Source organism: Gambusia affinis, linkage group LG19, assembly GCF_019740435.1.
Source record: "Gambusia affinis linkage group LG19, SWU_Gaff_1.0, whole genome shotgun sequence".
NCBI classification, from domain to species: Eukaryota; Metazoa; Chordata; class Actinopteri; order Cyprinodontiformes; family Poeciliidae; genus Gambusia; species Gambusia affinis.
Window position 1 is genome coordinate 17353705 of NC_057886.1, and position 18246 is coordinate 17371950.

Genomic DNA, 18246 nt, shown 5'->3' on the forward strand with positions numbered 1-18246 from the left:
TGTGCTAAAGATGCAGATAAAGAGGTGGCGCATTTACACACACAACTGGGAGTTTCCAGTGAGGGAAGTCCACCGAAAGGATGATATTTATCATCAAAGCACGAGAGAAACTCTCAAGGGGAAAGCAGGAAGTACAGTGACAGCTCATTTCAAAGGTGATTGAATTCCTAAAGCACCATTGATATGGGTTACTGTGTGTTTGATCTTCAGAGGCCATAGCCTGAAGGAAGAGTTTCAAAGAGTAAAGCAGTTTCAGTACAAAGAATATGCAGCTTATTCCAAATTGAAGGTCACTCTAAGATATTTATATACATCAAGTATAATTATTTATGCAGCTGTAGATATCAATATGCTTAGAGAACTTTTGCCCATGCAGAACTAAATAAGATCAAATAAACACTTTTACAGTTTGGCAGTAAATCTATACTTGTTTTAAAACGTTTTGCTGCAGGGACCATCTCTATATATAATGTCTTTCAAGAACAACCATACTAACAAACAGCAGGACAGTAACGTGGGGGAAGGGCACAAGTGTGTCATCTTGACTGATTTGAAAACACACAAGGACAAAAGTGCTCCTCTCCTTCAGCTTGGAAATAGTTCAGAATTTATTTAAGATTGACAAGACAATTAATTTCATCGAAAGAACAGCAAGACCAGAGGATGATGCTGCCAACAGTATGTTTTACTCTGGGTGTAGCGTTCTTTTGCTGATTCACAGTGCAGTGAATCAGCAGTTCTTTTGCTGTGCTTCAGCAAAAGAACTGCTGATTCACTGCAAGTAGAAACAGCTGGACATTCTGCACATTTTCTGTCCTATTTTTAACATTTTAATACTAAAAACCTCTATAGCTATTGGAATTCATATTTGTAAATATCAAAATCTACACAAAAAGCTTGGAAGACAAAAACTGATACTGGTTACTAAAATGTTTACTGATTAGGCTTGAAAACTAACAATATCCTGTAGGAAAAATCCTCAACATACATATTTGTGAGTTTTATTATTTAAATAAAGCCTGAAAGACAGTAAAAGTATATTGTACACTTTTACATAATGTGTAAGATCCCAGCACTAAGCATGATCATCGAAACAGCAGAAAAATAAAGGGCCCTATTTTTGTGTTTGCAACACGAAAGCAAACAAATAATCCAAAAAAACTGAGTAAATGTTTCTTTTTTGATAACTAATTTAACATATGAGGGAAAAAAATGATCACGCAGCTTACAATGTGCATTGTGTGAAACATTTAATTGGTAATAAATGATACATTTCATGATTGATCAGTACAACAAAAATAAAATGTTGATTTTAAAATGCCAGTCCAATTAACACGATCACATCTTACAGCATTTTAGTGGAAAAGCTGTGCCCTACTTAAAATACACATTTTACACAACAATATCAGAGAAAAAAAGCTCACAGAAATAACCTCTAATTGGCAGAATTGTTTTTGTCTTTCTTTCCTCTTCACCATCATAAAAATCTGAGATCCCCCTAAGAAATATCAGAAATATTTCATTTTGTAGGGGAAAAAATAAAATAAAAAATAGAACAAAAAACTGGAGTAGCCAAGGAGAAGCCAATTTGCCATAACTCACTCTAAGGTCATTTTAAAAAAAGTCAAAAAAAGCATTTTTCAGCACAACTTAAAAGCATCATATAGCTTATATCAAAACTTATGTCGTACATCTATCAATCAACAAAACCATAAACCGTTAAAATGTCAATAAACAGACAGTATTCTCAAAAAACTACATTTCCCCATGTTTGCATGTTTTTAGACAGTTTAACAAAAACAAGGAAGGAAAATTGTTGCCTAAAAACATTAGGTTCACAAAGAATGAACCAAATGTATAGGCAGTATTTTTTTAAGCCATTTTTTAAAATAATAAAAACAAATCTTTTAAGTTGATGGCAAGTAATTTTACATAGGAAACAAGAAAATCTATACAGGCAGACTGTGTTTACAGAGAGAGAGATAAATCATTCGTTGAGCCTCACACAAGGTCAAATCCCAACAAGAGAAAAAAAAACCCAAAACACAAAGATGGTGATATTTTCTTTCACATAGGAGATGCTACATCCATGTTCAGAGTAATTGAATCTAGAAAAAAAAGGGGAAAAAAACAAGCAATTAATGCTGCTGTAACGGTATTTATTCAATAAAGCTGGCCTTAAGTTGCAATAGTAAAACCAGAGGAGAACCCAGTCAGAACAAAACAGATTTGTGAAGAGATTGCAACTCACCCAAATGCCCTTGGTTTGCTTCAGCTTCGCCGGGCATCAGAGAGTCCAGGGAGTCCAGGGTGTGAGGCGACATGAGGAACAGGTCACTGGTATTTCCAGAGTTTGTGCTGTAAAAACACACACACATGCACACAGACAAATAGAAAGAAAAGAGACTGCATAACAGTGCAAAGCAAAACTTGTTCTCATCAAACAAACCTATGCCATTTTTAGATTAATTATGCTTACATTGTCATCATCCCACTTTAACCACAAGTAGCCTACAACAACTGAACAGTTTTAATGAGTAAATTAATCATCATACATCACCGGCCCGTTATTAATATAGTAAATAATCTGATTTTTGGGTCAATAAGCAGCTCTGTGTACAAAATTCCTGTGTACAGCTGCAGATAAATAGGCAGACATGCATTTCTGTAAGCAGCTGGGTTCGAAGTATCCTGAGAATAATTTGGAACGATACAAATTTCAGGTGGAAGAACAGGCTGGAGATGGACCTTTTGTTTTTTTGATTTATTTAGGGCAAGATTTTCACCTACAGTTGAAAATCTGCTTAAAATGGAAAATATTAGGCTCAATATAAAGTACTTGTTTATTAGCCATGTTATTTTTTTTTTTAAAGTTAAAAAGTAAAAACTAGGGACACCCATTCAAAAACATAGCTAAATTTCCTTTGACAAAAAAGGGAACTGTACACTAGCAATTGTTGAGATGAGAAGCTTTTTTTTTTTTCTAGAGCAAAAGAGTAGAAAATAATTCACAAAAATGTAGAGACTTGCATAATTTCCTTTTGATGCGAGACGTTGCAGATTCCTTTCCTACACAAATCGGACAACTTTCATTCAATAAAGTATTGCGTCTTTAGCTTATTGTTGAGCAGGCTACACATGTTTTATATATATATATATATATATATATATATATATATATATATATATATATATATATATATATTTGCATTTCAATTAAAGAAAAAAAACATTTTGTACCCTGCCAGTATGTTGAACCTAATCTGGACTCCACCTGCTTGTTGTACTAGGAATTACAAAGCAAAATGCAAAAATAAAAAAAAACATACAAAAAAAAAAGAACAAAAGAAAAACACTGAATGGATGAATTCATTTAAACATCTCTTTAGTAAAAGTCAGCAGTGTGTATTCAGTAATTTCAATCAATCTTTTTTTTCAAACTAAGCTAAAGGCAGTTTATTTCCTTAGCTCCTTCTTTTGCCTCCCCTTCTCACTTGATTAAAAAGAAATGATGATGGAATAACCTTTAAATGCAATACAACTATCTGGAATTGGTTCATCCTTCTGTCCAATAATAACACTCACCAGTGACTGGCTTTAAATGGAGGGCAATGATAAAGCAGCTGACAATGAACAAAAGCACTGATGAATGGTAAGGACATGCTGTTCTATAATCAATTGCGTTAGTGCAAAACGAGGACTAGCGTCTGTGAGATGGACATAAAAACGGAAGTTATGCAGATGTGATCAACGGACTGATATCTGAAGCACATCTGTCAAACAAATAAAAAGGTCATGTATACACATCTCTACATGCGACCTCCCCCCCCATGAGGCCTACCCTGGGAATCCGTTCCCAAGCAGCTCACTGTCTTGCAAGTCCATGAACACGGAGGGGCACCTACGGAGACAGGTCAGGATCTGACTGAGAAAACCTCAAAACCCACGGGCAAGCTATCAAACCTACAACATGGCTTAAGGCCTTCATCGCCATCAGCTTTTGTCCTCGTTATTTGCCATTCTCACTTATTTTTCTTCTAAAGTGTATAATTTCCAGTAGTGATCAGTTCTAAACAACTACTATTCAAATTGTGCAGCTCCATTAAATTTGTTTGATTTAAGAATGTGTGATTTTGCTTTTATTTAGAATATTAGAATAATACTTTGTCATTACAGCTGTAAGTTTTAAGTGTCGCACCTTCCTGCTCAAACAGTCAAGTGACTTTATAAGAAATCTGAAAAAAAAGTCACAGATGCTGCATTACAGGCAGGCATTCTTTGAAGGTTTCTAACCTGAATCTGTAAATATTTACAACACCTTGCTAATGTATTTATGCTCCTAGAACTTTAACACAATGTGTCACGTTTCCAATACAAACTTCAATATCCGTTATTGAGATTTTGTGTGACAAACACAAAGTAGCACATAACTGAAACGGTACATGGTTTTAAACATTTTTTAATCTAAAAATACAAAACGCAGGGTATGAATTTGTATCTGGACTCTTTAAATGAAGGAGTCCTCGACAAAAATCCATTGCAACCAATAAGCCTAAAGTGAACTACCGTAATATATTTAATATATAAAATCCACCTGTGTGTTACAGTGAAGAGCATTAGAGATCGAACATCATCATGAAGACCAGCCAGAAAGAAAGTTGAGATGTTGAAAAAGAAAAGTCCCAAACCTTGAACACTTTACAGAAAATTCATTAGAAATTCAAAAAATTCAAACTCGGGAGGACAGTTGCATAACAGCAACCCTAACAAGACATGGCCACCCACCTGAACTGGCTGGCTGGGAAAAGGAGATCAGTAAACATGTGGAAGACTCTGTGTACATAACAATAAAAACACCATCTCTAACACCTTCAATAGGGAACCTGGTCAGAGTTGATGGGAAAACGGAGAGAGCTAACTATAGGCCAATTACGGAACAAAATCTGTTTGAGCCTCTAAAAGACCAGGGCAGAGGTTCAGCTTCCAGCTGGATACAATGTGACTGTAAAAACTCAACCAGAGGTACAACACAACGATTCAGAACATAGCAAATTTGCAAAAATGGCCTACTCAAAGTCCATATCTATATTTCTTAGTCAGTCTGACTGATGATGAGCTATTTTGCAGAGATAAATTAAGAACAATTTCATTCCTAGTTTAGCAAAGCTGGTAGAGTCGTACAACAAAACACCTGCAGTGGGAAGTCAACAAACAAAGTATTGCCTCAGGCAGACTGAAATACTGATTTTTTTCCCCATCTGACAATTATGTGCTACTTGTGTGGGTCTGAGGTTTGTGGCTGTGACAAAATGTGAAAAGATTCAACAGGTATCAATACTTTTGACATAGAAGAAAACCTCCACATTGATTATCGACACTTCTCGGTGGGAGGCACTGAATATTACAGCTTAAAGATAGGGATGAATACTTACGGGGTCACACAGATGAACTTTGTCTTCAAATAAGGCTGGATAGCTGAAAGAGAAAGAATACATTAGAGACAATATCGAGCACATAAGCTTCAAACCACACGGACAGCATTAAAAGCACGTAATGAACATGGGGTTGACTTACTGCTTGTCGAGTCTCCTGCCGGCTCGGGCTCATGAGCTGCCTCTGGCCTGCAGTATTTCCCAAAAGCCTCCTCTTTGGGGATATCAGGATAGAGATAAACAAGCGGCGACACCAGGATATTGGTGGCATCCATGATTTTGTAACTCATGATGATGTCTGCAAACGACATGCTGCTGAGCTGCTGCTTGGTGTATGGCTCTACGGACTGGATCTGGGTCTTTCCTACAAAGAACAAACAATACACAGCATGACAACAAAATCTGATCATCGTAAAGACATTAAAAGAACAGGAGGCTTTAAAATGACTCACCTCCAATGTCTTTCTCTACCCATGTAAATGTAATGCCGCCCTCTTTGCTGCTCTCGCTGAAGCGCAGAAGAAATGTGCCAGGAGGCTTCGGACTCAGAATGGCTCTCTCCCGCTCCTTGCTGATAAAACCCATGATGTATCTGTAAGCAGAGAAACAACATGTCAAACTAATAACTACTTCATTCTACTTCAAAACATTATGTCATGTCTAAACAGGTTCTACACCAGAACAGGAAGTGAACAAGCAGTTCCAGACACAGCCAGGAGATTTGAGTCTAAACAAAGGGTGACTTCTCACCCTTCGTTCCACAGAGCGAGGATGTACTTCTTCACCAGGTCAATGATATTGTCCAGCCACACCCAGAAGGAGAAGCCCTTGCCAGCCATGTTTTCCTGTACAAGAGGAAGGAAAAAAAAATATTCATACAAAGTGAAACAATGTGAAGAAGGCAGACTGATCTTTTTATAGTGGTCAAGTGATGTACCTTGCAGAACTTGGCCCATGTTATTTGGCATCCAGAATAGTTTACACAAGGCCCTGTACATAAAAAATAAAAACAAATAGTGTAAGTATTAAGGCACACTGAAGATTCCTAGAGCCTTTTTAGGCTTATCGTTTTACCAAGTAATTTCTCAGCCAGCGTGGTCAGCTGCTCTATGGTCAGGCCTCTCTTAGTGGTCGAAGAGAACTGCCAGCTCAACACCTCAGCCACCTGGTCCCAGGTTCCCACTGGAGGCTTGGTGAAGAAGTTCACATTCTGTGGAAGAACAAAGGAGGCAACAGCTTTACAAATGTCTGCTGTCCGCAGAGACCAGACCCTTTCCACAAGAGGGTGCTGTCTCACCTTTGGGTGATTAGTGAGCATGTTGTACCACAGGATGGAAGCCCAGGCGTTGGGCATCTGGCAGATGTTTGAAATGACAACCACTGGCAGAGAATGAGTCTGCAAATACAGGCAGCTTTATGATCAGTTTTATTTTGGAAACAAACAAACAAAAAAAAAAGTCATTCAAATTGCCTTCTTGTTATAATATTTACAGAATAATAGACAGAAATAAGTCCCTTCCTTCACAATAACATATTTCCCCACACAGAGACTTCCTGCATGTGCATCTCTCATCCACAGGCAGACTGAAAACAGGTTTTTTAACAATGGCTCTTCTCAGATTATCACTACACAATAAACATGCAGAACAACAAACCCTCTGTTATGGATCACTTTGACCTTTCACATCAAGCAAGTCGATCCCCTGAGATCACAGGGTGTGTGCCGGTAAAGAATTCAACTGGGATTGTCGAACAAAAGTGGACTGAATTAAATCCTGCAAGACTCACCTGAGTAATTAGATATGCGTAATCTCTGTCGCAATCTTCCTGCAGTCCTAATGCATTCACTATGCAGCATCCTCAATATGTTATTATCTGTATTAGTTTCTGCTGATCAACCTATTTTAAGATGAGAGACACACTACAAGATCTAGTATCTCTGCTCTGCAATGCGTCTGTGGACCACAAAGCTGATGTTGTCTTTGTACTGAATGCAGTTTTATCCCTTGTAGTTGGTAATAGTTACAGATTATAATTGGTACCAGTCCAGGTCATTTTATCTTGAGGCACAACAAGCATAATAACAGGAGTAATGTATAATCTAAAAAGGACCAAGTACTTTCAAAAGTGAAGATGTTTTTATGTAGACAGCATATCTGGATTTTAGCAGGATTCCCCATTACCATTTTTTGAGTTAGAAATCTCAGTAATCATGTAGCCATTTTTTAAGCCTTGTTTTTTGTTTTGTTTTTTAACTGTGAAGGTCTTCCTTTATCCTACTTCTATAATACTTCAAACATTCCTAAAGACATTTGTGAGTCAAGCAGTAAACTATGTCAAAGAAAACCTAAATTTTGCCCATCACTGCTTTAGCCATGCTCAAGATCTTCTGAATTGTAGAGGAAATGTTGACATTCCCACAAATCCCAAGACATTACAGCCTTTTCACTTGGAACACTACAGGCCTACAGAATCTGATTTTCTTTCCTATTAGTAGGAAAGAATATGTGCATTAAACGAAACAACATGAAATAGTACCATCCGAATCTTAAGGGCACTACTACACTTGTCTTTAATTTCCACCATTCTAGATTTTCTATGTGATTTTCTGGAACCAAAAACTGAATGTTTCACCTAAACTCAATTCACAAAATAATCTCTATAACAAGTTGGATGAATAGCCATCACAAAAGTATGAACAAAAGTTCTGGTACGATTTTGCAGATTACTCAATTTTCTTGCAATGAACTTCAGATCAGGCATTCAATCTTATTGTTAGCTCAAGATTTTGAAAAAAGTTGATTTACTCACCTCCAGATCTATTTTTAGACCCTGGTGATAGACTTCTGTCTCAAAAGTGATAAGATGGAGTTCCTCTGTTACAATGAGGGATGCCTATAAAAAAAAAAGATTATTTAAATCTTTCAATATGTAAAAAAATAAAAATGGCAACAAAATTTGAATTATTTCAACTAAATACAGAAAAAAAACAGAGAGTAATTTTGATAAATGAGTCTTACATCGCTGTTGGTCCGGCCACCATTGCCACACCTCTGTTCTCGTAGGGTCTGCAAAGCACAGCATGTTAGCTCTCCACAGCAGATAATTTTCCAATGTATTCATTACATTTAAGAGAAGTTGGCTTTCTCAACTTACCAAGTGTTTGAACTCTGCTGAAAGGCTGCCATTGTTGGATTCCTCCATATTCATGACTTTTGTGTTGGTACCGAGGATGTTAAACTTTCGAGATCTGATAGGAACAAACCAAAACGGGTAACTAAACATCCTCTGTAGCAGAGTGAACACTTAGATCTCAACTGCTCAGGGTTAAAGTGGTGTTCTTTAAAACTTACCCTCTAATTGCAGCGACATCCCCAGATTCTCTGAAAAATAAAATAGTACAACCTTTATTTTTGCAACGGTCCTTCAATAAAATAGTGGCATGCAATAAAGGGAGAATAAATTTTTAATGAATAACCAAAAGAACTCACTTGTCAATGCAAACTTTAATCTTGAGCTGGTAATTGAGTTCAGGAAACTTTACAAGCAACCTTGAAAAATCAAAGCAAAAAAGAGATGAGAAGAGTATCATTATATTGAGTGGTGAATGATTTTCTTTATAAGCAATCTATAAAATGGCGACACACATAATGGAACAGAAATGGGGTTTTGTTTTTGATGAAGAACAGAATCTTACCTGACTTTTGTTGTGAACTGCACTCCTGTTTTGATGACGAGGGGTCTGTCTGGATGCATGGGCATACAAGGCTGTCTTTCAACCACAAAGGCACTAAAAAGCAAAGAAAGTTTCATAAAAACCAGGCAACACCATTTATCCAACAAACACACAATAACAAAGAAAAGAAAAATAACTACCTCTTCATGAGGTTTCTGAACAGATCCACAATCTTCTCCTCCAACGCTGGCCGATGCTGAATGATGGGGTCTCCTTTGTAGGACACTTTCTGTTGAAGTTCCTCGAGTTTCTTAATCTGCTGACGGATCTGGAGCTGGGACTCAGCCAAGGATGTGATCCTGAGTAGGAAATTCGTTGACGTCAAACGTTTTGTGGGGCAAATACGGATGGATGCATTATCCTTAACATTTTTAAGATAAAGAGGTTGAGGCTGCTATCTAAACATAGTCAGTTTGACTGATTTATTTTACTCATGTCTGAGGACTTTTCTAGGAATAACACTGCATGTCTTATTAAAATTGGGTACCATGTCTCAAGGCGGTCAAGGCAAATGTTGGGTGGGCCTCCAATGCAGGCAATTTGCTGTCTTCTCTTCCAGTCTGCCAGTTCCTCATCAGTCAGATTCTTCTGCACATAATCCATGGCTGTCAAAAGGCCTCCCATCTCTGTCACGATTTGCTATAAAATCCAGAGTGCACATAAACAAGGATTTAAACAGATACAACAATCTGTAATCCAGATTAGTAATTGCTGAATTAGACAACCCCCGCAAGCGTTCCTGATTTAAATTCTGCTTACCCTCCTGAGCTGGTCAAGGGCGCTAAGCATTTGCTCAAGCTGAGCCATCTTTTGCCTTGTGGCAGCTGCCTGGCTATTTCCATTGAGATCCTGGGACAACTCTGAAGACACGGCGAACACATGGGCCATCAGGTAAACAGCTAGATATATGCGTACTAATCAACAGCTCTATTAAAGCTGAAAGTGATATTCAAAAACATACCTCCTTGGCTTTTCAAGGTCTTGTAGTTAAAGTCAAAATCATCTTGCAGGTTTTCAAGCATCTTCATCTTCTGTTCCATGTCCTGTAGAAAAACAGAAGATAGTTTTCTAATAGACGGATCATAAAAAGGTAAAGATAGCTTTATTGATAACTATTTAAAAAAGAAATAAATAAGGGTGTTTTCACACAGTTAGGAGGAATTTACAAGATAGTCTGTTCCAATGGGCGGTGAATGTTGAAAAACTTCACACTTCATTAGTTTGGTTCATTTTCAAAAGTGCAATGTAAAAGTGAACCAAACAGGTTGGACCGTGACACAGAGTTGCTCGCTTGGTTCTACAAGAACATGCCTTGTGTGAGCAGCAAGTGAGAATGGTAGCAAACCATTTTAACATTTAATAATAAAATAACACTTTTTACTATTTCTCAATCAACTATAGAATGAGAAATATGAGAATGAGATGTCTGAAGTTAAATTTTCTTCCAATAAAAGCTAAATTTCAACTACCACAATATTCACTCAAAGTAGAAAGAATGACTGTTGACGGGTTCAGCTGCAAACCTGATACACACAGACGGAAAATGTGTCTTCATTGTCTGAGCAAGTATGATGTTACAGATAGCAGAACTCTTTCTGTGGTTAGAAAAAATGTCATTTAGCACATGTGAAATGTCAACCTTTAATGAAATAAATTATTTGTAGACATTTTGTTCAACAATCTTCCTTGGAAAATAAAGTGTTACATTTGCTTGTCATAACAAAGGGAGCGTACTACCGAGAAATGATGTAAAAGTGTTCTGTTCACATATATGCCCATAAATCATATAAACAAGCGTCATCACTTCTTCCCTTTGAAAGCATGTTTGCTTTGTCTAGTGTGAAAGCTCCCTCACCTGCACACGCTTTCTGATGTCTTGAAGATTGTGCTCCAGGATTTGCTGCTTCTCCGTCACTACTGTTCCAGTGGGATGGGCTGCTTGGCCATCCTGCCAGACATTAGAATTTGTTCTAACTTCCTTTCAATATAAAACCATCAAATCCAAAGTTGGGTAAAGAACTGTATACCTGCGTAGTTGAGGTGGCAGTCTGCAACAGTCTTTGTTCCTCCCACAAACAGCGGGCAACAATCCGGGCAATTTCCATCGGCTTCTCCAGATATTTACTTTGCAGATGCTGCTTAATCCTGCGCAGGTTATGCTGGTAGAGTACGTTATTCTCCTGCAGGAAGCGGCTGTACTGCTGGTCTATTTCTCCTAGCAGGTTGTGGAACACCAGCGTGGCATGGGATTCCTTGTTGGCAGCGTAAGCCCTTGTCGGGAAAAAATATGTAAAAATGAAAAATAAGGACATGGCGATGCTTCTTAAAAAGGATCACATCTCAACCACTTCCAATGAAACAATAACAGTTTTTATAGACATATTTAACTTTAAAACACAAAGATTTCATATATTTTGTTTGGATTATTTTTCAGAAAAATGACAAAAAAGGCTATGATGAAATAATAATTCACATCTAGTAAAAGGTGACAGCATTATAAAAGCACTTTACTGTAATGTGTTTGTTCAGTAAAACCAAAAAAAAAAGAAAACCCAAACATTTGAGTCATTTCTCACCAGTCCTGACTCTCAATCCATGGGGCCAGGAATTGCCGTAGCTCCATTGGGAAACTGTCGCTGTATAGGTGGTAGAGTTGCTCCAGATACCTGGTCTCCAGCTGCTGTAACTGGTTCCATTGGGCCATCCTGACACACGCTGCTTCTAATTCACACACACAAAAAGGAGCAACAATGATAAAACCGGACAACCACTTCCCTGACGAGAAACAAGAACGCAATTCGAAACAAAACCTGCCACACGGCTTCAACAGAACACCTCTCCAATTTATCGACAGGAAATGGCTAAATACCGCGTTTGCTCTGAAAATGTAGACAGGCCGACGTGGGGCCTCCTTTTCAGCACAGTCACTTCCTGTGCTCTGAAAAGCAGAGCTTCTAAGAAGAAATATAAGCTGTCTTAATCAGCTGTTCACTCTCCAAGCACAGAAGAGTTTAAGATCTCAGACCAAGGATTTGCCCCAACGCTGCTTTCTGGAAACGACGTAAAACCGCACTTCCTTTTCTCAGCCATCTGAAAACTGCACATTGTATGAACTTGAAACTATAAAATCAGTTTTCTTTTCTCTGATAAAGGGTCATATTAAATAACTGGTTTAATTTCTTTCTATTGGAGAAAATGAAACTTAAGCCAAGTTGTGTCATTAATTGTCAAGCACCTGCAGACAAAGACGAGTGAAACACATGTGGTCTACTCAGCAGGTTCAGCGGGGCTTCTTGTTTCACCAGAAACAGGCCACACTTTTCCCTGGGGGAAGACCAGGGATTCAAAAGAGACAACAAAAAGGTGTCTCTTATAGCACACAAAAGAAATTTGATTGGTGCTTAATGTTACATTAAGATTCACAAATAAAAATGTTTTTCAGTAGCACTAGACAAATTTGTCTTGTGACTTGATTTAGCACGGTATGCCTCAAGATGACTGAAGCTGTGATCCTTAGTCACTGATGATACTGTCGTAATGTTAGTGTAATAATTCTAAATAATGAGTAGTTCACAGTGATATCAATATCATTTGGGTGTGATTGTACCATGACATTATCTCTATAAGGAATTGGGTTAGAGCCATCGTTATCTGCATCTTTAGAGAAATAAAAGTTAACTAGATTCTACAGGTCTTTAGGCTTTAATCTAGTTGTCACCTTGTGTCTGAATAACCAATGAAAGCATAACTTGAAGATTTCTCATTAGTTTTCCTGGAATCAAAGAACCTCCCAGAACAGATGTTCTCAGACATGCCAGGGATTTTTCTCGCTCTCTCCACCAAGCAAACTGCTTGGCTCCCAATCATGACCTCTGTTCCTCTTTCACCCACAAATATAAAAAGATGCTTCGCAATACATGATGTGACATTCTGGGCAAGTGAAACCCCTGACAGCATCACTTCAAAGAATATTTATTTTATTACAAAAACAGTGAAAGTTCTTAAACCTTCAGAAATTACAAACGGAATCCCCACAGAGTATGATTTTTATTTATTACTCCAGAACCTCTTTGCATTAGAAGATCCACACACTGTGTTTTCATTATCGTTATTGTTTCTTTAAACCCTCTTAGGAATCTACAGACATATGTGAAGGGTCAACTAATAAGATAAATAACTCGGCGTACAGTCAACAGTGAGAAAGACAGAGGAAGAAAACTGTCACTGTTACATTATTACCAGGCGTTTTAAGATATGAACAGTCTGGGTCAAAACGTGAAAGTACACAAAATTCTATGGCAAAAGAATGTATGAATGAAAACCCCATGAGTCTGAAGAGGGTCAAACATATTACCAATTATAGACAATACTAAAATTAGATTTTCATTAATTAAAATGAATCAGCAAAACTAAAGTCACCTGTTTTTGTCTGGCTGCCCTATACCAGTTAAACATCCTGCCTCTTACCGGTAAAAGCATAATGAGATTCCTTAAACCTTATCAGTGATATTCCAGGAAGTACTTCCTTGAACAAAAGACAACAGTAACCATGCCAAGTTTTCCTTTTTAACATAAACACCTGGAGGATGAAAGGGATGTTATTTTTTTAGACACCCATTCCTTATATATTTGAGGGGAAAAAACATCTCCCTTTGACTTTAGTCTGTGTGAAGGTATAGAGATTAAAAATGACTAAATGATATTTGATATTGTGGCCTATAGATGGGATGTAAATGGGCGTGGCAAATCAAGGCAAACAGCATAGTGAGCTGAGTTTAACTGGGTCCAAATATCAATCTTGGCGAGGACCTAATTTTCAGGCCTAACCATTTAAGTATGGATGTTGATAAGTAGGCAATCCAAAAGACGTGTGAAAAGATCTAAAAGAAAATAACACGTGTAAAGCTGGGTGTTTTGATATTAAGAGTGGTGGGTTTAAAAGGCCAAGTTGTCACTCAGGAATGATTGGAGCAACACATTAATAACTTATGCAACACTGCGGATACAGAGGTTTCTCTACACCGAATATCTGATGACCTAGTTGCTCTGCAGTAGTTTAGCAGGGTTGTAACAGAACTAAATAAAGAACCGATTATTAATTACCTGGGATATAAGCACTAAAAAGAAGATTTTGCTTCCCAAAACGAATAACTTTGTTAGGGAAAAAAAAACAAAATGCAGAAGTCGGATTACGGTCTCTTACCTCAGTCGTTGTCACTTCTATGGAAAGTTTTCCCGACGAAAACTGTTAACTTTCAACTAAGTAAACTGACAATGGCAGTCAGTGGAATATCTATGTAAAAAACAAACCGAACTGGCATAAGCGAGAGTTGGAGCTTACAAAGATTGCAACCATCGCATATCTGCCCCAACACGAGAAACTCTTCACCGACGCAACTCCTAAGCGCCCAACCCATCGAGCAGGTTGCAATCACTCCAGCCAAACATATTACAGTTTCGTCATTACTGACAGCTACAACGACCAATAGTGGTGAGCAACTGTTGCTACAACCAATAAGAATTCCGTTTTTTCGGGAAAAGAGGCGGAACTTACGAGCGGTTAGGTTGAGGTTGCTATGTTTACTGCTGTCGCAACTGAGCTCTTCCGTCAAAGTCATCCTCCCGGCTTGAAGACCATATTTAGGGCGGAAAATTCAGCTGTTCCGGAGGGAGGCTGAGTCACTAAACGGAACAGCCAGTCTGGAAGTCATCTGAGTTACTGGCAATGCTGTCGTCATCGAGGTTAATAACAAAAGTGCTTTTCTCTCTTGACCTCAGAGAGTAAAAGTTAATTAACAGAATTGATAATACGTCTTAACAGTTCGCTGATTGAATATCAAATAAACTGATACACAATTGGACAATTTGACAGCTTAAATGGTGTTAAGAAAAAAAAGAACAGACTGGTAATTATTAAGGTGTTTTTTAGATTGGTGTTTTTTAATGCATTTTAACATAACAGAAACTAGCAATCTTGAATCAAAAACGCACACCCTATGTTGTCTCTATAAATGTCCACATTTTGCTGCATTAGTGACTAATTATGCCAGTACACCTTATCAGTTGTGGCAAAAGCATACTATCTTCACAATCCCATTGTCAAGTCAGAAAATTCCATCCATGCATTTTCTGTTCACCTTTGTCGGGAGCAGGGTACACCCTGGACAGGTCGCCAGTCTGTCTCAGGGCAACACAGAAGCAGACAGGACACACAACCATTCACACACACTCACACCAAGGGAGAATTTAGAGAAACCAATTAACCTGACAGTCATATTTTTGGACTGTGAGAGGAAGCCGGAGTATCCGGAGAGAACCCACACATGCACAGGGAGAACATGCAAACTCCATGCAGAAAGACCCTGGGCCGGGAATCGAACCCAGGACCTTCGTGCTGCAAGGCAACAGTGCTACCAACTGCACCCCTGTGCAGCCCCTCACTTAAGAAACTTAAGATTATTTAGTCAAATATCAAGTATAAAACTCTTTAAAAAATAATAACAAAAAATCAAATTTCACTCAACTATGATATGATTATTTTTCTAACTTACAACAACATCACTTTTGAGTGCTTAGTTTGCTCACCCATATCACAAACATGCACCCATTGTGTGTGTTTTCTCTGTTTTCTTCCTTGTTCAGTGGTTAGAGAGCACTCTCCTTAATTGCATTTCCCCATCCATTGATTTCAATAATGCTTCTTGCCACATGGGCATGTGCATCTAAAACAGACCAAGGTCAGACAAGTCTGCAGGGAGGGAAAATAGAAACACTCCTCGTGTTCCTGTCTGGTGCCTTGTGTGATTTTCTTTCATGATCTAATATGGCAGTTGTTGAACACTGTCATTGTCCATTGGCATCAAGTCATGAACATATTGCAATTACAGCGGCACCCTTTCATCCTACTTTGCCCTTTTTTCCTGTCAAAAGATGACAGCTATATTTTAAGATTTATGAGCAGATAGCTTTTTCCATCTGAGCAGACATTCTTTTTATTATTCAGTGGATCTACACATTATTACAGTTGGTGTCTGAAAATTATTTTTAGCTGGATATTGTTGCAATGTTCTCATATTAACTGCAGTCAAATGTCTTATACAAGTCTCAGTGATGTGCTGATTTTATTCAGCTTAATTTAGGATGGTAATTTTAACATCCACAGTTTGTCATTAATCTAACTCTCATTGTTTCTTCAGACTATTTTCTTTCAGTCTGCAATTTCAGAAAGAGGACCTTCAAATGTACTGAGATGAGTTATGACCAGGGAGACACCTGTTTTTCTTTCTGTGTGCAAATGTGGGCTCAGAGAACCTTTGTGAGTTCATATCTAAATGCATCTCAAAAGCACGATAAACATCACACAAATGGATGAAACCATAAATATTTGACCACATAGGTTTTACAAAACATTGGAAACTTCACTTTAAGTGTTTTACTTACATAGAGGAAGCAAGGACACACAGTGGAGCTTGTAATACAGTGCAAGTTAGAATTCTTTTTTATTGTTTCAGAGAATCTCAGAAAATAATCATGATTACTCATGCTACATGAGTAATGCTCATGCTCACACCTGTGAGTGTGTGTGTGAATGGTTGTGTGTCCTGTATGTCTCTGTGTTGCCCTGCGACAGACTGGCGACCTGTCCAGGGTGAACCCCGCCCCTCGCCCGGAACGTAGCTGGAGAGCAACAACCAGCAACCCTCCCGACCCCATTAGGGACAAGGGTGAACAGAAAATGGATGGATGGATACACATGCTACCGAGTTCTGAACAGTCTATCAACAAAGTACGACATAAAATTAAATACCGCACATTGCTCAATGGCTGAATACAGTAACAGTTTTGCTTGCAGTATGGTGATACATTAAATTAATATATATTTTTAAACGTCCCATTGTTCCAAACTTCTTCTAATTTACGGTATTGCAAATCTATTGACAGTCATGTTTAACATTTTTCATAGTTCTGTTTCAATAACACTGTTTGAGAAACTAGAGTCGTATAAAATATTTCTCTGCTTTGATGAACAATCCATGATATTTATTATAAAAGTGTTAGTAAATAGTCTGCTTCTGCACTCTGCCACAGTTAATTTACTTCTCCTAAAAGAACACATTCTTTCTTGCTCACATACTCATTACATTATTTTATAAAAAGAAGTATATCATCAGTCATAATATTATGTTAAATTTCCAGTCTAGTTTTAGAAAAGAACACAGTACAACTACAGCAAGACTCAATATCAATAAGTTATTGCATTTGTGATATTAAACAATAACAAAAACTTTGTGGCCCTTTACGTTTACGTTTTAACTCTTTTGACACTGTAGATCATGTACTGTTAAAGCAAAAAATAAATATGTACAGTGCAGACCAAAAGTCTGGACACACCTTCTACTTGAATTCAATTAGAAGGACTTTTGGTCTGTACTGTATGGGTGTTGGATCTGACTGAACAGGTGGGAGGGTGGTTCAAAAATTACCTTTCCATAGTTACTTAGTGTGGGAAAGCTAAAGATATTGCTTCTCACTTCTTTGTTGCGGGCTTGCACTGAGTGGAGGCAAAAATCATTCACATACTTAAGATTTTTTTTTTTTTGAGTGATTTTGATCTAATAATAACAGACTGTTAATATAATAATAATAATAATAATAATAATAATAATAATAATAATAATAATAATAATAATAATAATAATAATAATAATAATAATAATAATAATATATTTTTTTAAAAATTGTTGAACGAGATTTTATTTTCGGCAAATTTGTGATGATTCTTTGTGTCCTTGTAAGCAGTGATTTTGACCTTGAACCTCTCTCATGGCCAGCATCTGAGGCACTAGGAACAACTGTGCTCTTTTAGCCCACTTTATGGAGCCACACAGGTTAAGTTTATGTGTATTTCGATTATACAGATCATGCAGTAATCAGTCTTGAGTTCGGCAAATGAAATTCAACTCAGTTTTCCAAAAATGTGTTTAGTGAGTCAATATTTAATTTGCAATTTCACTAGGGTGGCAATTTCATTTTGATACTGGGCCAGTTTGATTTATATAGCGTTCTTGCTTTAATAAA

The 18246-nt window shown here is 37.5% G+C and overlaps 1 protein-coding gene across 2 annotated transcripts; it reads right to left on the reverse strand.

Annotated features, from left to right (window-relative positions):
* Positions 1-1233: 1233 nt before the first annotated feature.
* Positions 1234-14604, reverse strand: stat3 (signal transducer and activator of transcription 3 (acute-phase response factor)). 2 transcript variants are annotated; one of them, XM_044099379.1, is made up of 24 exons: positions 14372-14603; positions 11745-11889; positions 11196-11439; positions 11024-11116; positions 10130-10211; positions 9928-10028; positions 9656-9807; positions 9309-9467; positions 9130-9222; positions 8924-8983; positions 8786-8815; positions 8589-8682; positions 8453-8500; positions 8244-8327; positions 6730-6828; positions 6507-6642; positions 6370-6422; positions 6183-6277; positions 5885-6024; positions 5575-5796; positions 5433-5475; positions 3842-3901; positions 2252-2358; positions 1234-2108 (listed from the first exon to the last, which is right to left on the reverse strand). In XM_044099379.1, the coding sequence occupies exons 2-24, from the start codon at positions 11870-11872 to the stop codon at positions 2068-2070; spliced, it is 2364 nt and encodes a 787-aa protein (XP_043955314.1). In that variant the 5' UTR covers positions 11873-11889; positions 14372-14603; the 3' UTR covers positions 1234-2067. The 2 variants fall into 2 exon arrangements, with proteins under 2 accessions (XP_043955314.1, XP_043955315.1); XM_044099380.1 differs by lacking the exon at positions 3842-3901 and having other exon boundaries at positions 14372-14604.
* Between the last annotated feature and the right edge of the window lie 3642 nt (positions 14605-18246).